The sequence below is a fragment of the Salmo salar genome, chromosome 27 (assembly GCF_965601325.2).
Source record: "Salmo salar chromosome 27, fSalSal1, whole genome shotgun sequence".
Classification (NCBI taxonomy): domain Eukaryota; kingdom Metazoa; phylum Chordata; class Actinopteri; order Salmoniformes; family Salmonidae; genus Salmo; species Salmo salar.
In genome coordinates, this window is record NC_138317.1 from 42323550 (window position 1) to 42346652 (window position 23103).

At 43.3% G+C, this 23103-nt stretch overlaps 1 protein-coding gene across 1 annotated transcript; it reads right to left on the reverse strand.

Moving 5' to 3' along the window:
- Positions 1 to 2007: 2007 nt before the first annotated feature.
- Positions 2008 to 22092, reverse strand: khdrbs1b (KH domain containing, RNA binding, signal transduction associated 1b). Its single transcript, XM_014178759.3, has 9 exons — positions 21781 to 22092; positions 18271 to 18395; positions 17033 to 17149; positions 15203 to 15349; positions 6010 to 6161; positions 5536 to 5755; positions 4060 to 4127; positions 2718 to 2776; positions 2008 to 2409 (listed from the first exon to the last, which is right to left on the reverse strand). The coding sequence occupies exons 1-9, from the start codon at positions 21875 to 21877 to the stop codon at positions 2303 to 2305; spliced, it is 1092 nt and encodes a 363-aa protein (XP_014034234.1). The 5' UTR covers positions 21878 to 22092; the 3' UTR covers positions 2008 to 2302.
- Positions 22093 to 23103: the final 1011 nt, after the last annotated feature.

Here is a 23103-nt window from a genome sequence, read left to right on the forward strand (position 1 = left end):
TTGCATTAATAAAACTATTATAGGATATTTTGTAAAGTACACAGCAAAGTTATTTTAGTAAATTAAAAATCTTACAAGTGCAATAATATTTGAAGTTCCATTTTTTTGTTGTACTTTTGGTCTTTTTTTATTTTGCATGACTAGAATTCTTCTTTTACTAAATTGCACGCATTTACCAGCAGTTTAATTCACTGTGTAAACACACAATCAAATTACTCATTTAGGGTTACCTTTATAGTGGAGCGATTACGGTTAAAACCATCCTCTCCATTGCACTGCCATTACTCTCTTTACTAAACTAGCCACCGCGTCGGCCACTACACATGACAAGAACATCGAGGTCAAACCCTGAAACCTAAAATGGTTGGAGTTCAGTTAAATTTACTAACAAGAGTCTAGCAATGCATTTCTCATTAAAGTTGTTCTACGACCACAGGTAAGATGGATTGAAAAAGTCTTTATACATACCCAGGCACTCAATGCTTTAGAGCTTTAAACACATTAGGAAGCTATCCAGGTTATTTTACAGGTTTTACCTCTGGTTCCTTTTTAAAAGTATAGAAAGAGAGAGAAAGAATAAGTCGTGCTGTTTTTTTTTTTTAAATAATCAGTCAAGACATCATTTAGTATACGTTAAGGTCTTCAGATTACAATACATTTAAATTTTTTAAAATGTGTTTTTGAAGAGAAATAACAAGAAAAACACCTCTAACTAGCAGCCTGTTAAATGCTATTTAAAAATGACATTTCAAATTTAACTAGGACAGGAAAAGAAATAAACCAAGTTACGGAAGTTTCATAGAAAAACAAACTAGTCTTTATTGACAAATTGCTGCAAAACATCTTTTGGACAGATTTAGTAGTTACCTATTTATGCAAGCCTTACACATGGAGCATAATGCATTTTAATGTGGAGGGTACATATACCAGTGGCAGAATAGTAGATGTGCAATTTGGACGATTTAAAAGTATGTACAAGAGATCAGATTGAAAAGCTGCAGGATCCCTTCATGTGGAGATTTTTGTCCCAATCCTTCATTGCATCGTTTTTTTTTTTTTACATGCAGTTTATAGAATCAGATTCAACCAATAAGATCCTGTACTGACAGGTGATATTATTTAGCATGACATGAGGCCCGATCTAAGACCATATTCTACTTATAAAAAGACATCGACTGTAGAGACATAATAAAATTAACTTACTGTTGAACCAACTTTAATAAAAACCAATGAAGTATGTGAGGACAGTCCATCTCAACAGGGGATATCAGGGCTATATTTCAAAACTCTAAATGTACAATGAGAAAATGTCATTATATTAAAAAAATTACAAATAAAATTAAAAAAAATAAAGAATCGCTGCTGCCTAAGTCTACATTGACAACTTTTAATTAAAGACTATTTAAAACAAATGGGAATACTAAATCAAATTCCATTAACATTTGTTTGTTTTTACTGTTTCCTTTGACTTGGCGTTTTTGTTTGGTCTATATTACATAATTGAAACAGTGTTTAAGTTTCTTTTACTTTGCTATATAAAAAATAAAAAAAGAATTTTGAAATGTAGCCTAAATGGGAATCTGCAACTGTCCCTCAAAGTATAGTTTTAAACAAAATAATGAACGGTTCTCCTTCATATTCATCATCTCCAGAACCAACAACAATGCTTGTGAAAATGGTGCGTTTATATGTTTTGTAGTAAACCAGATGAAGATAAGTGTTTCCAATGAAATCAACCAATTAGTAGTCAATTAGTTGCACACCGATGTCGTCGTGGGAAACATTTAAAAACTATTTGTATTTTTTTGTTTAACTACAAAACGTAGAAACGCACCGTGTTCACATATGTTGTACTGGAGATAATGAATATGAAGTAGATTTTTTGGGGGAAATTTCCCTTTAAAGACGATAACAAGTGGATAAGTAGTCTAACTCCGCTAGAAGTGAGTTTAAATCCAAACATTAAAAATAAAAAACCTTTTACGATCAACAGTGCAAAAAAAAGCCAAGAGGGAGACAGGGTCAGAGAGGAAAAAAACAGAAATCAACTAAAACTTCAAATTCCCCCCAAAAAACGCTTTAAGGTCTGAATTATATATCAAATCAGCTTCGATCAGTTATGATCATGATTTTCGGCTCGTAAAAGTCCAGTGTAGTAAAAAATTCCAAACCAAAACGGACAATTACTTTTGTCGAGGGTTGCTTAGAGCAAGAGCTGCCGTGGTAGACAGGTTGGTGGTTGGTTGTCGGGGCAACGCGTTAACAGTGGTAGCGTTGGTCGCTAGGCGTTGGCATGGTGAGTTCAGTATTGTCTATAGGGGTGTTCTCGGTAAGGGCCCTTAGCCGCTCTGGCAGGGGGGGCCTTTCCCCCCGGTGCCGCTCTCTGGGTCCCGTTCCAGTCGTCCTGGGCTAGAGGGGTGAACACACACACGACAGAGACGGACAGAACAGATCAGACAAACATAAAATGTCATTACAAAATGAGCTTGGATGACAAGTAGAAATCTCCAACCAACACAATTTCCGTTTGAAACTCAGAATTCTGTTTCCCAAGCATTTCAACAAGGATGTATTGAAGACATGTTGCTATCAGCATTAGTCATGTAATTTACCAGTTACAGAAGCAATAATCAAGCCAGAATAAGGATATCCCACATCATAAAGGGTGAGCGCTAGGACGAGAGGTTTGGCTTGAGAGTGGAGTGTTGACGTCTTACCGTAGGGTTCATATGCTTCCTGTGTTTCTCCATGTCCGTAGTCGTAGTACTCTGGCTCTCTAAGAGCAGAACAGAGGAGAAAAAACATTTCAAATTAGAACAAGCTAACAAAGTAGGAAAATAAGTATGAAAAACGTACTACTGTAAGTCCCTCTGGATAAGAGCGTCTGATAAATGACAAATATATACTGAGCAAAAATATGAACGTAACTTAGTAGTGTTGGTCCTATGTTTCATGAGCTGAAACAAAATATCCCAGAAATGTTCCATACGCACAAAAAGCTTATTTCTCTCAAATGTTGTGCACCAATTTGTTCATATCCATTTTAGAGAGCATTTCTCCTTCGCCAAGATAATCCATCCACCTGACAGGTGTGGCATATCAAGAAGCTGAATAAACAGCATGATCATTACACAGGTGCACCTTGTCCCGGGGACAATAAAAGGCCACTAAAATGTGCACTTGTCACACACCACAATGCCACAGATCGTTCAAGTTTTGAGGGAGCGTTCAATTGGCATGCTGACTGTAGGAATGTCCAGCAGAGCTGTCGCCATATAATTTAATGTTCATTTCTCTACCATAAGCCGCCTCCAACATCGTTTTAGAGAATTTGGCAGTACGTCCAACTGGCCTTACAACTGCAGAACAAGTGTAACCAAGCCAGGCCAGGACCTCCACATCCGGCTTCAACTACGGGATCGTCTGAGACCAGCCACCCGGAACAGCAGGTGAAACTGAGGAGTATTTCTGTCTGTAATAAAGCCCCTTTGTGGGGAAAAACGTGGGTGGGCCTGGCTCCCAGGTGGGTGGGCCTACGCCCTTCCAGACCAACCCCTCCATAGATTAGGGCCTAATGAATGCATGTAAGTTGACTGATTTCCTTATATGAACTGTAACTCAGTAAAATTGTTGAAATTGCTGCATGCCAGCAAACCAAGCTAAGCAGAAAAACCTACCCAGCCAGCAAACCAAGCCTACCAGTAGTCATGTTCAATATACATCCCATTAATAAAATATGCTCTCACTTAATAGATAAGATAAACAAACAAATTAATACAAAAATATAAAATAATACCTTTAATAACTGATGTCATCCGATTTCAAACGTAGCGAAGGTTAGCTGAACTAACCAACTTAAAAAAACAGACTCAAAACAATCCTACCACAGGGAAAGTTTATCCTTATGAATTCAGAACTATTTCAGTCCCAACATTCTCCATAACTCGATACTCCAGTTAATAAGTAGGGTATGTGTAACCGTGAAGAGCAAGGATGTGACAGCCAATGCGTGGTGTGTGTGTGGTTTGTTGCCAATAGATGGAGAGACGGGTGACTCACGCCTGTGGCTGACTGTAGTAACTGTCGTATGACTCGTACGCTGGCTCAGTGTAGCTTTCATCATAGGCCTAGTGAGAAGGGGAGAGAGAGTGAGAGAGAAGAGAGAGGGAGAATAGGTTGGGGGTCAGAAGGAGGAGCAGAGAGAGAGAGAACAAAATAAACGTGAGAGGTCATCCTCGGCCTGTGAAGTGAATTTCATTCACCAATTGATGTGTGAGATCTAGACTGCAAATAAGTTGGCAACAAAAGGAAGAACTTTCATTAACTGAAGAGCTGCAATGCTGTGTACCACGAGCCACCGTTACCAAACCCAGGAAGTACCACGAGCCCCCGTTACCAACCCTTAACCCGGGAGGTACTGAGCCGCCGTTACCAACCCTTAACCCGGGAGGTACCACGAGCCGCCGTTACCAACCCTTAACCCGGGAGATACTGAGCCGCCGTTACCAACCCTTAACCCGGGAGGTACTGAGCCCCTGTTACCAACCCTTAACCCGGGAGATACTGAGCCGCCGTTACCAACCCTTAACCCGGGAGGTACTGAGCCGCCGTTACCAACCCTTAACCCGGGAGGTACTGAGCCCCTGTTACCAACCCTTAACCCGGGAGGTACTGAGCCCCTGTTACCAACCCTTAACCCAGGAGGTACTGAGCCCCTGTTACCAACCCTTAACCCAGGAGGTACTGAGCCCCTGTTACCAACCCTTAACCCGGGAGGTACCACGAGCCGCCGTTACCAACCCTTAACCCAGGAGGTACCACGAGCCGCCGTTACCAACCCTTAACCCAGGAGGTACTGAGCCGCCGTTACCAACCCTTAACCCGGGAGGTACTGAGCCCCTGTTACCAACCCTTAACCCGGGAGGTACTGAGCCCCTGTTACCAACCCTTAACCCGGGAGGTACTGAGCCCCTGTTACCAACCCTTAACCCGGGAGGTACTGAGCCGCCGTTACCAACCCTTAACCCATAAAATAAAGGTGAATCCAATTATAAAACAGGGGTAGTTCTTAAAAATTTCATTAAAATTTCCTTTATATAAATGTCTTATGAAGAGGTAGACCTAGCAACGCTGTTGCTCTCTACAATAACACATTACTAGTCGGCTCCAGCTACTGCTGCTGTCTTGACCTAGATCTGATCTCCCTGGTGAAATAGAGAACTAACCGGGATAAATTAATGGTTAAATAAATAACCAGACTGGACTATTAAATTGTTAATTACAGGCTTCAAAGCGTTACACGATGACGGTTTGACCCTACGTGTTCTCTGAATTCCAGCATGGGCATTGTTACAATGTAACTTGATCATTATAACATAAAAACTCAAATTAGCTGGATAATATTAAACATAGAAGAGATGTTTAAGATTCAAAAAAAAAAAAAAAAAAAAAAAAAAAAAAAAGGTAAAATGTCACGGAATAATAAAGTTATTTTAACTTAAAACATCACGGAATAATAAAGTTATTTTAACTTACATATTCCTCATATTGTTCCGGTGCTGGGGCGTGTTGGTGGGGGGGTGGAAGGGGCATTCTCGGAGGCCCACCAGGGGCAGTGAGTCTGGCTCGGGGCGCTGTTGCCCCTCTGGCAGGGGTTGCTGGAGGTCCTCCTCTTCCTGCTGGTGCTCCCCTCGCTACCCCGCCTCTGACTGGACCTCCCCTGGTGGTACTTCCACGTTGGGGCATACCCCTACCCCTGGAAAGATGGAGGAAGAGAGACAGAGCAAGCAAGAGAGAGTAGAGAAAGAGAATGCAGACAGAAACAGAGGGTGAAGATAATGCAGACAGAAAAGAGGAAGGAGATTGAGGTTGAAGACAATGCATACAGAGAAACAGAGGAGACAGAGGGTGAAGTGTTATTTGAACAGACATACTGCAGATAGACCAGACAATAACTCAGCCAGACAATAACTCAGCCACCTTGATTAATTTCATCCTCAGTCTGTTTACCTGGGTGCCCCTGGTTGTCCCGGAGGCCCTCCTCGGCCCCTAGGGCCCGGTGGTCCTCCTCTGCCTCGTGGGGCCCCTGGCCCGTGCTCCTGGCCCCCGTTCAAATAACCCATCTCCATGAACTGCTCCTGACATATGTCATCCATCATGTCCTGAGAGAAAGAGAGAGAGAGGACAGACAAAAAGGATGAGGGTTGGTAGTAAAGATGGGAGGATAGGGAAGGAGGGAAAAGGTAATTATACTGAACAAATATAAAACACAACGCGGTAAAATTTTACATAGTTAGTTCATAAGGAAATAAATTCATTAGGCCCTAATCTATGGATTTCACATAGGCCCACCCACTGGGGAGCAAAGGCCAGCCAATCAGCCAATCAGAATGAGTGCTTCCCCACAAAAGGGCTTTATTACAGACAGAAAATACGCATCAGTTTCATCAGTCGTCTTGGATGCTGGACCCAGACGATCGCACAGGTGAAGAAGCAGGATGTGGAGGTCCTGGGCTGGCGTGGTTACATGTGGTCTGCGGTTGCGAGGCCGGTTGGATGTACCGCCAACTTCTCTAAAACGATGTTCGGCTTATGGTACAGAAATTAACATACAGTTGAAGTCGGAAGTTCACATACACCTTAGCCAAATACATTTAAACTCAGTTTCACGATTCCTGACAATTAATCCTAGTAAAAATGTCCCTGTCTTTGGTCAGTTAGGATGACCACTTTATTTTAAGAATGTGAAATGTCAGAATAATAGTAGAGAGAATTATTTATTTCAGCTTTTATTTCTTTCATCACATTCCCAGTGGGTCAGAAGTTTACATACACTCAATGAGTATTTGGTAGCATTGCCTTTATATTGTGTCAAACGTTTCAGGTAGCCTTCCACAAGCTTCCCACAAAAAGTTGGGTGAATTTTGGCCCATTCCTCCTGACAGAGCTGGTGTAACCGAGTCGGGTTTGTAGGCCTCCTTGTTCGCACATGGTTTTTTCAGTTCTGCCCACAAATTTTCTATAGGATTGAGGTCAGGGCTTTGTGATGGCAACTCCAATACCTTGACTTTGTTGTCCTTAAGCCATTTGGCCACAACTTTGGAAGTATGCTTGGGGTCATTGTCCATTTGGAAGACCCATTTGCGACCAAGCTTTAACTTCCTGACTGATGTCTTGAGATGTTGCTTCAATATATCCACAGTTTTCCTACCTCATAATGCCATCTATTTTGTGAAGTGCACCAGTCCCTCCTGCAGCAAAGCACCCCCACAACATGCTGCTGCCACCCCCGTGCTTCACGGTTGGGATGGTGTTCTTCGGCTTGCAAGCCTCCCCTTTTTCCTCCAAACATAATGATGGTCATTATGGCCAAACAGTTCTATTTTTGTTTGATCAGACCAGAGGACATTTCTCCAAAAAGTACAATCTTTGTCCCCATGTGCTGTTGCAAACCGTAGTCTAGCTTTCTTTATGGCGGTTTTGGAGCAGTGGCTTCTTCCTTGCTGAGCGGCCTTTCAGGTTATGTCGATTTAGGACTCATTTTACTGTGGATATAGATACTTTTGTACCCGTTTCCTCCAGTATCTTCACAAGGCCCTTTGCTGTTGTTCTGGGATTGATTTGCACTTTTCGCACCAAAGTACGTTAATCTCTAGGAGACAGAATGCGTCTCCTTCCTGAGCGGTATGACGGCTGGGTGGTCCCATGGTGTTTATACTTGCATACTATTGTTTGTACAGATGAACGTGGTACCTTCAGGTGTTTGGAAATTGCTCCCAAGGATGAACCAGACTTGTGGAGGTCTACAATTTTTTTTCTTCTGAAGTCTTGGCTGATTTCTTTTGATTTTCCCATGATGTCAAGCAAAGAGGCACTGAATTTGAAGGTAGGCCTTGAAATACATACACAGGTACACCTCCAATTGACTCAATTAGCCTATCAGAAGCTTCTAAAGCTGACATTATCTGGAATTTTCCATGCTGTTTAAAAAGGCACAGTCAACTTAGTGTATGTAAACTTCTGACCCACTGGAATTGTGATACAGTGAATTATAAGTGAAATAATCTGTCTGTAAACAATTGTTGGAAAAATGACTTGTGTTATGCACAAAGTAGATGTCCTAACCGCCTTGCCAAAACTATAGTTTGTTAACAAGACATTTGTGGAGTGGTTGAAAAACAAGTTAAATGACTCCAACCTAAGTGTATGTAAACTTCTGACTTCAACTGTACATCAGTGACCAGAGCTGGCAACAGTCACCATGCCAACTCCCTCAAAACATCTGTGGCATTGTGTTGCATGACAAGGTGCACCTATGTAATGACCATGTTAAAACCAGCTTCTAGATACACCTGTCAGGTGGACGGAATATCTTGACAAAGGATAAAATGCTCACTAACAGGGATGTAAACAATTGCATGCAGAATATGAGCGAAATACGCTTTGTGTGGGTACGGAACATTTCTGTTCTTTTATTTCAGCTCATGAAACCAACACTTTGCCTGTTGTGTTTATGTTTTGGTTCTATAATAATATATTTATTTTGAAGAGGGTGGGGCTCAAGCTGCATCCCTGTTTCACCCCACAGCCCTGTGTTCAGTATACTGAGCCACAAAGCATTTCACTAATGACTATAAGAGCAAGGCAATGAGAGACAGTCTCAAAAAGCCCTTAAAACAGTGTGTGTGTGTGTGTGTCTCTCCCTAGTCTTTACGTATGCAAGCAGGTAAAATACCTAGTGCATGTACCCTAATGGTAAATCTTCCTCAGTTTAGTGGAGAGGTTGGACATTTTACATTTACATTTTAGTCGACGCTCTTATCCAGAGCGACTTACAGTAGTGAATGCATACATTTCTTTTTTTTTCCCATACTGGTCCCCTGTGGGAATCGAACCCACAACCTTGGCATTGCAAACACCATGCTCTACCAACTGAGCCACACGGGACCACGACAGATACATAATGACAGACTCCTGCAGTGGACAACCAGCAACACCCAGCATCAAACAGTCTTTCTCTTTTTGGGGGTAAAAATGTTTTCTTTAAAGGCAAGTCAGTTAACCTCTTTGGGCTAGGGGGCAGTATTTTGACATCCGGATGAAAAGCGTGCCCAAAGTAAACTGCCTGTTACTCAGCCCAGAAGCTAGGATATGCATATAATTTGTAGATTTGGATAGAAAACTCTAAAGTTACTAAAACTGTTAAAGTAATGTCTGAGTATAACAGAACTGATATGGCAGGCGAAGCCACCCCCCCCCCCAAAAAAACCCACCACTGTTTCCAATGGCTGTCACTTTTATTATGAGGCGAAATCCTCCCAGATTGCAGTTCCTAGAGCTTCCACTAGATGTCAACAGTCTTTAGAAAGAATTTCAGGCTGGTTTTTGGAAAAATGAGCTAGAATTGTAGTTTTTCTAAGTGGCTCCCATTTTGGCTGTAGTGTTTCCATGCGCGTGAAGGAAAGCACATTTTTTGTTATTTATCTCCAGTAATGAACATACTATTCTCCGTCTTAAATTTTATCATTTATTTACGTACTAGGGAACATAAGGTTTGATTATAAACATTGTTTGACTTGTTTGGATAAGTTTATTGGTTACGTTTGTGATTCATTTTGAAGGAGGGAAACCAGTGGATTATTGACTGAAGCGCGCCACCTAAACTGAGTTTTTATGGATATAAAGAAGGACTTTATCGAACAAAAGGACCATTTGTGATGTTCCTGGGACCTTTGGCGTGCCAACAGAAGATCTTCAAAGGTAAGGCATTATTATATCGCTATTTCTGACTTTCGTGTCGCACCTGCCTGGTTGAAAAATGTTTCATGGTTTTGTATGTGGGGCGCTGTCCTCAGATAATCGCATGGTGTGTTTTCACCGTAAAGCCTTTTTGAAATCTGACACAGTGGCTGGATTAACAAGAAGTTAAGCTTTATTTTGATGTATTACACATGAATGTTAACCTGTCTGGGCTAGGGGTCAGTATTTTCACATCCGGATAAAAAACGTACCCGATTTAAACTGGTTACTGCTCTTGCCCAGAAACGAGAATATGCATATTATTAGTAGATTTGGATAGAAAACACTCTAAAGTTTCTAAAACTGTTTGAATGGTGTTTGTGAGTATAACAGAACTCATATGGCAGGCAAAAAAACCTGAGAAGATTCCAAGCAGGAAGTGGCCTGTCTTACAATTTGTAGTCCTTCTGTTGCATCTCTATCAAAATTACAGTATCTGTGCTGTTACGTGACACTTTCTAAGGCTTCCATTGGCTCTCTAAAGCCTTCAGAAACCGGATTGACGCGTCTCCTGTCTCTGGGCAGATAACAGCAGCAGAGTTTGTCAGTGGCCTGCCTGGTGACAGAGACTGGAGATGCGCTTCACGAGACCTCACCATTTTTTTCTTTCCCTCTGAATGAATACAACGTTGTCCGGTTGGAATATTATCGCTTTTTTTACGAGAAAAATAGCATAAAAATTGATTTTAAACGGCGTTTGACATGCTTCTAAGTACGGTAAAAGGAACATTTTGAATTTTTTTGTCACGAAATGCGCTTGCGCGTTACCCTTTGGATAGTGACCTGAACGCACGAACAAAACTGAGGCATTTGGATATAACTATGGATTATTTGGAACCAAAACAACATTTGTTGAAGTAGAAGTCCTGGGAGTGCATTCTGACGAAGAACAGCAAAGGTAATCCAATTTTTCTAATAGTAATTCTGAGTTTAGTGAGCCCCGAAGTTCGCGGGTGTCTGAACAGCTAGCCTGTGATGGCCGAGCTATGTACTCAGAATACCGCAAAATGTGCTTTCGCCGAAAAGCTATTTTAAAATCTGACATAGCAATTGCATAAAGGAGTTCTGTATCTATAATTCTTAAAATAATTATGTATTTTGTCAACGTTTATGAGTAATTTAGTAAATTCACCGGAAGTTTTCGGTGGGTATGCTAGTTCTGAACATCACATGCTAATGTAAAAAGCTGGTTTTTGATATAAATATGAACTTCATTGAACAAAACATGCATGTATAACATAATGTTCTAGGAGTGTCATCTAATGAATATCAAAGGTTAGTGCTGCATTTAGCTGTGGTTTGGGTTTTTGTGACATATATGCTTGCTTTGAAAATGTCTGTGTGATTACTTTTGGCTGGGTACTCTCCTGACATAATCTAATGTTTTGCTTTCGATGTAAAGCCTTTTTGAAATCGGACAATGTGGTTGGATTAACGAGAGTCTTATCTTTCAAATGGTGTAAAATAGTCCTATGTTTGAGAAATTGAAGTTATAGCATTTGAGGCATTTGTATTTCGCACCGCCCGATTCCACTGGCTGTTGAATAGAGTGGGACGCTAACGTCCCACCTAGCCCATAGAGGTTAAATATTTATATTTCTGTACTTTGAATTTCGCGCTCTGCAATTTCACCGGATGTTGTCGAGGTAGGTCGCTAGCGGAATGCCTGCGCTAGAAAGGTTAAGAACAAATTATTATTTTACAATGACGGCCTACCACGGCCAAACCCGGACAACACTGGGCCAATTGTATGCCACCCTTTTGGGACTCTCAATCACAGCCGGATGTGATACAGCCTGGATGTTAAACCGTGACCCCGATCAATTGCTTTTCATAAATCTGTTCCGATGCAGGGGCCCCTGGGTTAAAGTAGTGCACTATTTAATAGGGAATAGGGTGCTATTTGAGAGCCTGACTCTCCTCTAGTGATCCCGACAGCCAAAAGGAAATATTCAGTGTTCTGTCCCAAATGGCACCCTGTTTCCCATAGAGATCGAGTATAAAGTAGAGCACTATATAATATGCAGCGCAGGCAGGTTGGCTGGCGTCCATTCATCTCTAGAGTGACAACGCGCAGATAACAACCTTTAGTCTGATTCCGTAATTAATGCAATCAGCAAGAGCAACACGGCGTCGCCTTCGTTTAACAAGATAGACCGTTAATATGCTGCTAAACATTAAACCATTCCTACCTAAGCCAACTAACATGGAAAGATTTTTTGGGGGCCAAGGAGAAGAACAGACTGCCTTGCAGAGCAACAGCCATATCAAAACACATTCCCCAGCTTAGGAAAATCAACCCAGACAAATGAAGCTCGCTAACCTAGAATTATTTTTTTTGGGGGAAAATGATTGTAATACAGAGCACTACAATAACTTCTAAACAGGTTTGTCTGGTGAAAAATCACAAACAAAATCACTGATTTACATTGACCCATACGAACCAAACAAACCAGTCTAACCTCCATGATTCATGCATAGTCTTTCCAGGGAAATTAAGTGCTGCAATTACTTCATAGCTAGACAAGCAATAACCAAACAAGTCCTGCCGATGATATAGTACTGTAGGTAACCCACCACAACAGTTTATGGAAATACTGCATACAGTGGGTCCTCATTTAAAAAGATGCGTCATACTTAGTGTTGTGAAAATCTGTTATGAATGTAACATTACATTTAAAAAAAAAAATAAAATGTTGCCTTAATATTACCGGACCCCAGGAACAGTAGCTGCTGCCTTGGTAGGAACTAATGGGGATCCATAATAAACCCCAGGAAGAGCAGATGATGCCTTGGCAGGAACTAATGGGGATCCATAATAAACCCCAGGAAGAGTAGCTGCTGCCTTGGTAGGAACTAATGGGGATCCATAATAAACCCCAGGAAGAGCAGATGATGCCTTGGCAGGAACTAATGGGGATCCATAATAAATGGAAGTACGGCAGCACAGCTAGCGGGATGCTGCGGTATGGTATGGCATGTTGCAGTGCACAACGTCATAGTATTTTACAGTCAGCCATTGTTGCCGTTACCAACCAGACATCTGAGGGAGTGGCTAGTATAGCAATTAGAATAATTACACAGTAACAGAATTACGAGTTCTCAAATATTTCACTTTAGAATGTAAGTCAAACAAAAAACATTTAATGAATCACAACTCTATGCACAATGACTACTATGAACAATTTACATAAATAAAATAAAAACATTTACTGGAAAAACTGCACAGATGCAAAGTTTGGTAACAGAATTCAGTAAAATCCGACTCAGTTTTATTAATTTACCAAACTTTGTATCCCTCCAATGCATTAGAGGCCACATGGCAGTCCCCAATGCTCTAGGAAAGGGCCACCAGAGTTGAGCTGGTGACCCTAGAATGCTGTAGCTCGAGGTTTCCCTCAGGTACAGATCTGTAGCAACCTCTATATGAAAAACCTTTGCTAAATAATTTTTTTAAATTTTTTTAAACTTAGGACATGCACCAATACCATTTTCTATTGGTGCACGACAAAATTAAGTGCTGGGCCGGAACAAAAGCCTGCACATTCTCTAGGTCCCAACACTACCGCCATCTGCAGACCTGACTTGTGTTCATGCTGAGCTGGAACAAAAACCTACACACTCTATAGATCCCCTGTCCCAGGGTAGAAAAGTGGAGGTAGGCAGAGCAGTTTCACACTGCTCAGTGGAAAATTACACTCCATTCTATTTTCAAGAATTCAGCTCATGCTGGCGTAGTAACGAGTCCATTGAAGCAATTCACCTACTGTTTTTCCGATGCCACAGTGTACCACAGCAGTTAGATGAGTGTCTGGGGGCAGCATCTCACGCCTCTTCGTCCTCGTTTAACGCAGGAGGCTAACGGACATTTAGAGCAATATGGGTGCCACCCTGCTGGCACTGGGAAAGTCACCCAATTCTTCTTAAGCTGATTGCTTATTAGGCTCGCTGCCCTATCCAAACTGTTTATTCCATGTAAACAAGCACCGTCGGCCAGTCTATCTACTGACTTGGTGCTTGCTTGGTGTATTGTTCAAACAGACCAATCAATACCATGACAAAAAATATATATATATTTGTGTCCTGAAAAATAACTTGCATTTTCCTAATACAAAATAAAAGCTAGTTTCCTCAACTGATCACAACCATGACAAGGTACACTGAAAAAAATAAATAAAAAAAAAGGTTCTTAAAGGGTTCTTCTGCTCTTAAGGTTCCTTCGAAAATTCTTGCCCGATAAAGAACCTTTTTTTTTAGTTAAGTGTGAGGTTCTTGACGTGGAATCTACAGTTCTTCAGAAGTATGCAGATGTGTTTCTTTCATAGCACACAGCATATTGGGTCAGTGTAAAATATTGTTGATTTTTCTGTGTCATTTTTCTAGTGTGGATTTAGTTACATTAACACTCAGTGGTGTAAAATAGCCCCGGTGTTGATGTTAATAACCAGTGGTCAAACAAAACCAACACCCATCATTATTATATTTCCCAGCATTATCTATTGCAGGTAGATATTTTGAATTGTTTGTTTCAATATTTTATTTTTGTTTGCATGGAAATTGATTGCTAGAGCCATCTTATGCTACTCAAATATAAATAATACACATTTATCTAAATCATTCTGAAATGTTTGTTCCAGATGATATGGTTTAGTTCGTTTCATACATTAGTCTTCCTAATCCTGGCAGTAATTCTGAATGCAGGATGCAGGTGAATGAAAAGTCTAAATGTTTAATATCCCCAGTCTGGCCGGATTCCAACAGGAATCACAGAGCACTGTATAAGCAAGCATAATGGGACTTGTAGTTTGATGTGGCCTGTAAACTAATCAGTTTTATGCCACTGTATTAGGGTAAAACTACACCCTCAAAAGAGGGCCTTATGAGATGTACTGTATCGTCTTAAAGAATGTCAGTTTAATGATAACATTCACTTAGGATCTCACTTGGTGAAGCACCAGGACTGAAAATGAATGAATTCTACAAACACAGTCAAGACTGGTACCTCTAAAATTCACTCCAAAGGCACCCTGGGAAATATGCAAATAAGACTAAAAACCCTACAGCAGGGCTATTCAATTCCGGAGGGCAGAAACGTTTATTTTTATGGTTCTTCAAAAGAACCATCCTATTTATGGTTCTTCGGAGAGCCTAAGAATTGTTCCCTAAGGCATCGCTCTCAGCACCCTATTTGGTTTCAACTTGTACCTTTATTTTTAAGAGAGTGTACTGCAGGGTCGGACAAGGACATGAAACACATGTTAAAATTTAGGAAGAAAAAATTCCTGACGTTGCGCACAATTCGTGCTTCTTCAGAGGAAAAAAATTAAAATAAAAAATTAAAATAAAAAAAAATACAACACAGCATCTTACAGAACCACCACACTTAAGAGTCTAATCCACTCACAGGAAACAGGAACTTCTTGACTTCCTCCATGGCGTGTGCCATGCGTAGGTAAGCCTCGGGCACGGGGGCAAACACCTCAATGAAGACATGCAGCTCCATGGACAGGTGTGCGTACTTGGCCTCACCACCTTTCCTCAGACCCTCCTCCTGAAACACAACACAGGACAGTTAGAGAGCTTATTGAGGAAGACAAGGCACCTTGGTCTGGGTCTATGTAACCTATGACAGTCTTTTAGTCAACATGGCCTTTATCAGGTGACCACGGACAGTTGAAAATCTAAAAAAGGTGTCAACTAGGTGAGATAAATCTACCCTCATTTTCAGGGCGAGGCAGGTGCAACTAACCATCCCTTCATACAGCTGTAGGAGAGCTGTGGCCAGACTCCCTCCCTCCCTCCGCTGTAGGAGAGCTGTGGCCAGACTCCCTCCCTCCCTCCGCTGTAGGACAGCTGTGGCCAGACTCCCTCCCTCCCTCCCTCCGCTGTAGGACAGCTGTGGCCAGACTCCCTCCCTCCCTCCCTCCGCTGTAGGACAGCTGTGGCCAGACTCCCTCCCTCCCTCCCTCCGCTGTAGGACAGCTGTGGCCAGACTCCCTCCCTCCCTCCCTCCGCTGTAGGACAGCTGTGGCCAGACTCTCTCCCTCCCTCCCTCCGCTGTAGGACAGCTGTGGCCAGACTCTCTCCCTCCCTCCCTCCGCTGTAGGACAGCTGTGGCCAGACTCCCTCCCTCCCTCCCTCCCTCCGCTGTAGGACAGCTGTGGCCAGACTCTCTCCCTCTCTCCCTCCCTCCGCTGTAGGACAGCTGTGGCCAGACTCTCTCCCTCCCTCCCTCCCTCCCTCCGCTGTAGGACAGCTGTGGCCAGACTCTCTCCCTCCCTCCCTCCCTCCCTCCGCTGTAGGACAGCTGTGGCCAGACTCTCTCCCTCCCTCCCTCTGCTGTAGGACAGCTGTGGCCAGACTCTCTCCCTCCCTCCCTCCCTCCCTCCCTCCCTCCGCTGTAGGACAGCTGTGGCCAGACTCTCTCCCTCCCTCCCTCCCTCCCTCCCTCTGCTGTAGGACAGCTGTGGCCAGACTCTCTCCCTCCCTCCCTCCCTCCGTCCGCTGTAGGACAGCTGTGGCCAGACTCTCTCCCTCCCTCCCTCCCTCCCTCCCTCTGCTGTAGGACAGCTGTGGCCAGACTCTCTCCCTCCCTCCCTCCCTCCGTCCGCTGTAGGACAGCTGTGGCCAGACTCTCTCCCTCCCTCCCTCCCTCTGCTGTAGGACAGCTGTGGCCAGACTCTCTCTCTCCCTCCCTCCCTCCCTCCCTCCCTCCGCTGTAGGACAGCTGTGGCCAGACTCTCTCCCTCCCTCCCTCCCTCCCTCCCTCTGCTGTAGGACAGCTGTGGCCAGACTCTCTCCCTCCCTCCCTCCCTCCCTCCGCTGTAGGACAGCTGTGGCCAGACTCTCTCCCTCCCTCCCTCCGCTGTAGGACAGCTGTGGCCAGACTCTCTCCCTCCCTCCGCTGTAGGACAGCTGTGGCCAGACTCTCTCCCTCCCTCCGCTGTAGGACAGCTGTGGCCAGACTCCCTCCCTCCCTCCGCTGTAGGACAGCTGTGGCCAGACTCCCTCCCTCCCTCCGCTGTAGGACAGCTGTGGCCAGACCCCCTCCCTCCCTCCGCTGTAGGACAGCTGTGGCCAGACCCCCTCCCTCAGATGTGCGCGTAACAGGTAGATAATTTGTGTGCGCGCGTAACAGGTGGATAATGTGTGTGCGCGCGTAACAGGTGGATAACGTGCGCGCGTAACAGGTGGATAGCAGATGTGCGAAGTATATATATGCCAGCTCTCTCACCTTGGCTTTGTCCCTCATGGAGCCTTTGCCCAGTACAGAGATCTTGGCCCCAGTCTCTTCCTGAAGGCGTTTGATTGTGTTGCCCTGAGGGCCAAGTATCTTTCCCACAAAGTTGAACTGGAAACAGGAAAACAAGACAGCTTTATACTACAGAACATGGTTCCTTGTGTAACAGCATACGGCTTCAAAAGTCTGAGGTATGAGGTATGTTACTTGGGACAGGACAAACAAGACCAGGTCAGCCAACAAATGAAACCAGTTTAAACATTACAGGACATCCCCAAAAAAAATGAATCATAGACTAACAATGTGATTTCTACATCCCACTGGGCACAGACGTCATTTTAACTTTTGTATTTTTTTTTACACATTTGGTTGTCAACTAACGTGAATTGAATGTGAAATCAACAAAATATTTCACATCATTGGATTTTCTAGTTAACTTGGGGGAAAACAATACTAAATTCCCTTAGTTTGATGACTTTCTTCAAATCTAAATCAGATTTCCAATTTAATTCAACGTCAGCACATTGAATGTTTTTGTTGAAATGACATGGAAACAATGTTGATTCAACCGTTTTTTTTTGTGTGTGGGGGGGGGGGTCCAGCGGATGGGTCACTGTGAATAAGGCTTCTAGAGTATTGAAAAGATGCTGTACTGTTTCTGTACCTGTTGCTTAAAGCACAGTGTTTCAGAGTGGGTCACGTCGCCTTTCCCAATACAAAATGTGGAAGACCTTCACTAGTATAAGGAACTAGGCAATCAAAGTACTTGAAACATGAAGCAGCTATAACGGAAACAATTATGCAAGCGGCAGACTGGTAGAAGGGTTGTGGACACACTAAAGTTTCTGCCAGCCGTGTAATCACCATGTAAATACAGAGGTTTTAGTACCACTTTAAATAATGAGGGTGGAGGAAATCTATTAAAAACGCTGATCATTGTCCCTCGGGGAGAAACATTTTACTGTGACATGTGTTACCTCCCTGAAATGCTTACAAGCCCTTAACCAACAGTGTCATTTCTTAACTCGTCTTAAAAACAGAGCTGTTGGTTAAGGGCTTGTAAGTAAGCATTTCCCGGTAAGGTCTACACTTGTACTCGGCACATGTGACAAATAAAGTTTGATTTGGAGTCTCCTAAAGCATGGCTGAGAGCTTGCATACTCCCAGACACCCATGTAATTTAAGCCCTGCTGCTGAATGAAGGACAGGAGTAAAAGGGGAAAAAGACTTACCCTCGGATACTGTTTGACAGGTATGAGCACGCGTTCCTTCAGTTTGATATTCTTGACGGTGAAAAGGTCCAGGTACGCATCTCCTCCTTCCTTCTTGGGCTCACCTTTCTGGATTCTCTCGATTTCTACAAGGGAGAATTCAATTGATTCAAACACAAAATCTTACCATGTTACACATTTACATTTTAGTCATTTAGCAGATGGTCTTATCCAGAGCGACTTACAGTAGTGAATGCATACATTTCACAATTTTTTTTCTGTGCTGGCCCCCCGTGGGAATCGAACCCACAACCCTGGCATGGCAAACACGTTGCAAACACCATGCTCTACCAACTGAGCTACAATGTAGTTAGCATTAGAAGTCATACACATGAAAGAGCCTTAAGTCATGACAGCATCTCAGAATGCCACGTGCAAACGTGTCAACTACGCTACCAGCCGGGAGCCAGAGGGTTCGCTAGCAGCCGGGAGCCAGAGGGTTCGCTAGCAGCCGGGAGCCAGAGGGTTCGCTAGCAGCCGGGAGCCAGAGGGTTCGCTAGCAGCCGGGAGCCAGAGGGTTCGCTAGCAGCCGGGAGCCAGAGGGTTCGCTAGCAGCCGGGAGCCAGAGGGTTCGCTAGCAGCCGGGAGCCAGAGGGTTCGCTAGCAGCCGGGAGCCAGAGGGTTCGCTAGCAGCCGGGAGCCAGAGGGTTCGCTACCAGCCGGGAGCCAGAGGGTTCGCTAGCAGCCGGGAGCCAGAGGGTTCGCTAGCAGCCGGGAGCCAGAGGGTTCGCTAGCAGCCGGGAGCCAGAGGGTTCGCTAGCAGCCGGGAGCCAGAGGTTCGCTAGGTTGTTTGTTTTACTCACTGCTTTAGCACGGATGTCTTAGCTGTGTCTGAATCCTGGCTTATGAAAACCACCAAAAACCCTGAAATCTCCATCGCTAACTACAGCATTTTCCACCAAGATAGAACTGCCTAAGGGGGCGGTGTTGCAATCTACTGCAAAGATTGCCTGCAGAGTTCTGTATTACTATCCAAGTCTGTACCCAAACAATTCAAGCTTCTACTTCTAAAAATTCACCTTTCCAGAAACAAATCTCTCACTGTTGCCACTTGCTATAGACCTCCCTCTGCCCACGATACCATATGTGAAATGATTGCCCCCCCATCTATCTTCTGAGTTCATGCTACTAGGTGACCTAAACGGGGACATGCTTAACACCCCGGCCATCCTACAATCTAAACTTGATGCCCTCAATCTCACAAATTATCATTGAACCTACCAGGTACAACCCCAAATCCGTAAACACGGGCTCACTCATAGATGTCATCCTAACTAACTCACCCTTCAAATACACCTCTGCTGTTTTCAACCAAGATCTCAGCGATCACTGCCTCATTGCCTGCATCCGTAATAAGTCTTCGACCAAACAACCATCCCTCATCACTGTCAAACGCTCCCTGGCCTATTTATTGCCTTAACTTACCTCATTTGCACTCAATGTATATGGACTATTTGTTCCCTTTTGTTCTACTGTATTATTGACAGTATGTTTTGTTTATTCCATGTGTAACTCTGTTGTATGTGTCAAATTGCTATGCTTTATCTTGGCCAGGTCGCAGTTGCAAATGAGACATTGTTCTCAACTGGCCTACCTGGATAAATAAAGGTGAAATAAAAAATAAATAAAAATAAAATTCCTTCATCTGTGATCTCAAAAAGGCACTGACTGACTGTCAGCCACCAAAAGGTCTTGATAAGGTCAGATGGCTAAACAATATCTATGAACTACCGCCACCAAGTGGTAGGTTACGGTACTGTACTAGATTTCCATTCCAGGAGGTCTGTATTAGAATGCAAAACACATGGGTGGAAAGGACCAAGGATAAAAACAAATTTCACCATGGAAAAGTGTATCAGATCCAGCTGGAACACCAGACTATACACATTTCAGACATGTTAAACCACTGATCGCTGTGCTTCTCCGGATTTCTGCCTTTCAAAATAGAATTTAGCTGTAATATTTTACACATTTGACTGAACTGAAAAGGGCCCGTTTCCTGGACACAGATTAACCGTTATTTCCTTGGAGAATCCCCACTGAGCATGCTATTTAGTCCAGGACTAGACTTAAAATGTGTTCGTGAAACCAGCACCCCCCCCCCCCCCCCCCCAAAAAAAAGACAAAATAATAAAAAAAAATAAACCCAGAAATGGTAGCATCTCGAAACTGACCGAATAACTACAACAACCGTGTTCAGGTAGACAAACTGCTTAATTCTTACACTGGTATCGTCACACAGTTACACTGTATTAAACTGTCCTCGAACCCTGCCGTTGTAAAACAAATGATACATTTCCATACCAAACACATGTATTCCAAATACATTTACAGATGTACGTCAAGTATTAACATATGTTTTTAATCATTTTTAAATGTAAAATACATTCCAGAAATATATTTGAAATGCTTTTTTTCATTTTTCTTCTCTTACGGGGTAAACTTGAATAAATCTACCCTTGTGCGGTTGTTTGCTAGTCAGAACAAAACGTGCTTGTCTCACCACACCCACAACTTTTGCTTCCATAGTAGGCTACACAAAATAAACCCATCACAATTGTTTTTTTATAAATCACATACATTACGTTTTAAAGCGACCTACATGCAACTAGGATTAGTTTCTCCCTCTGTGCAATCACCCACATTGGAAATACAAAGGGTTTCTGGACAGCCTGCAGAGGGGACAGAAAACATGGTATTTTGTGCTTGTTTACTGGGGGGCAACGACCACACAATAAGGGAGTTATCTGCCACACAAAGACGCCAGAACGTCCTATCACTGTCTCTCACTGTGTCTCTCTGGTTTCTCTCTCTCTCACTGTCTCTCTGGTTTCTCTCTCTCTCTGGGTCTCTCTCCCTCTCTGGTTTCTCTCTCTCTCTGGTTTCTCTCTCTCTCTCTATGGTTTCTCTCTCTCTCTCTGGTTTCTCTCTCTCTCTCTGGTTTCTCTCTCTCTCTCTCTGGTTTCTCTCTCTCTCTCTCTGGTTTCTCTCTCTCTCTCTCTGGTTTCTCTCTCTCGCTCTCTGGTTTCTCTCTCTCTCTCTGGTTTCTCTCTCTCTCTCTCTCTCTCTCTCTCTCTCTCTCTGGTTTCTCTCTCTCTCTGGTTTGAGGGCACAGAAAGACCACTATGACAATACAGCGGTGGCAGCTTGGAGCATGCGATAGGGAGAGATTTCAGATAGGTTACCATGTGCGCATGGAAATCCACAAACTCGATAATGAGAGCTAGTATTTCACGGTTTCATTCAACGGGGTTGTTAAACCGTGTCTAGACCGTGTAGGTGCAGTGGGGTGACGGGTCGTAGCACAGACCATGAAAAGGGTCTGTTTGCAGACCCACGTTAGCAGTCCCGTCTAGCCAATGTGCGTCGTTTTCAAAACGCACGAATAAAAAAATAATATCTTATCGCAATGGCTAAAATATCAATCATTTTGGTCGAGGCAGGACATTTGCCAATAAAACGTGTTTTTACCTGCAGATAAAAGTTTCATAGCGTGCGTAAACGACACGTCCATACTGTCCTTCTCCGCGAGAAGCTCCGGGAGATACTTGCTTTCTTGATTCTCCATTTTGGCGTTTAAATCAGTTCGTAATACAAAATGTGCAATTAAAAATCAAGCTTTGAGTGGATAGAAAAAATACAAATAAACAGAAGAAGAAATAGTCCAGTTGTGTACGCAAAAGTGTGTAAATGTCCACTTCTTCGCATGTAGAGCTCTCGCTGCTATACCGCACGGCTACGGACGACGGCGGATGAGTGCTCCTGTCGCGGCGCCTTGACTTGTGAAAATGGACACGGAAGCACGCGCCCGTGGAATAAAGAATACACGGAAGTGAGCTCAGCGCGATGCAGCCAATGATGTATATAAACCATGGGTTGCTGATTTCGTGTATTGGCCAATGAGAGGCTTTAAACCCAGTCGACGGCCATATTGTCACTCCTCAGAAACACAGTCCCACAGTCCCATAGGAATGAATGGACTTCTACAGCGGTTCATTTAAATGTCTCAAGGACAACATTACATGGATTTAAGTAACTTTAGTACTTTCGAAAAGATTATACTTTAGGATATTTGTTTAATATATGTTTTACTTGTATATTCAGCTTACATAGCCTAATATAATTTCAATGTATGCAATAAGGTGTCTGTTTATTTACATTTTTTATTTAACCTTTATTTAACTAGGACAGTCAGTTATTAAGAAAATATTCTTATTTACAATGACAGCATATCACGGCCAAACCCTAACACGTACGATGCTGGGCCAATTGGGCGCCGTCCTATGGGACTCCCAATCACGGCCGGTTGTGATACAGCCCGGAATCAAACCAGGGTCTGTAGTGACGCCTCTAGCACTGAGATGCAGTGCCTTAGACCGCTGTGCCACTCGGGAGTCTCTATTAGAATAAATATGTCAATTTTTAAAGGTAATTTCTACACAGAGCCTGTTGGATAATGGTTATTTATGGCTTCAGGGGCTGTGGGATAATGGTTATTTATGGCTTCAGAGGCTGTGGGATAATGGTTATTTATGGCTTCAGAGGCTGTGGGATAATGGTTATTTATGGCTTCAGAGGCTGTGGGATAATGGTTATTTATGGCTTCAGAGGCTGTGGGATAATGGTTATTTATGGCTTCAGAGGTTGTGGGATAATGGTTATTTATGGCTTCAGAGGCTGTGGGATAATGGTTATTTATGGCTTCAGAGGCTGTAGGATAATGGTTATTTATGGCTTCAGAGGCTGTGGGATAATGGTTATTTATGGCTTCAGAGGCTGTGGGATAATGGTTAT

Coding starts and splice junctions, on each gene's coding strand:
- khdrbs1b (XM_014178759.3), bottom strand. CDS start 21,877: ATGGAGAATCAAGAAAGCAAGTATCTCCCGGAGCTTCTCGCGGAGAAG. Junction 15,350..17,032: donor CCATGAGGGACAAAGCCAAG/GTGAGAGAGCTG, acceptor GTTGTGTTTCAG/GAGGAGGGTCTGAGGAAAGG. Junction 4,128..5,535: donor CGGAACAATATGAGGAATAT/GTAAGTTAAAAT, acceptor CCTTCTCACTAG/GCCTATGATGAAAGCTACAC.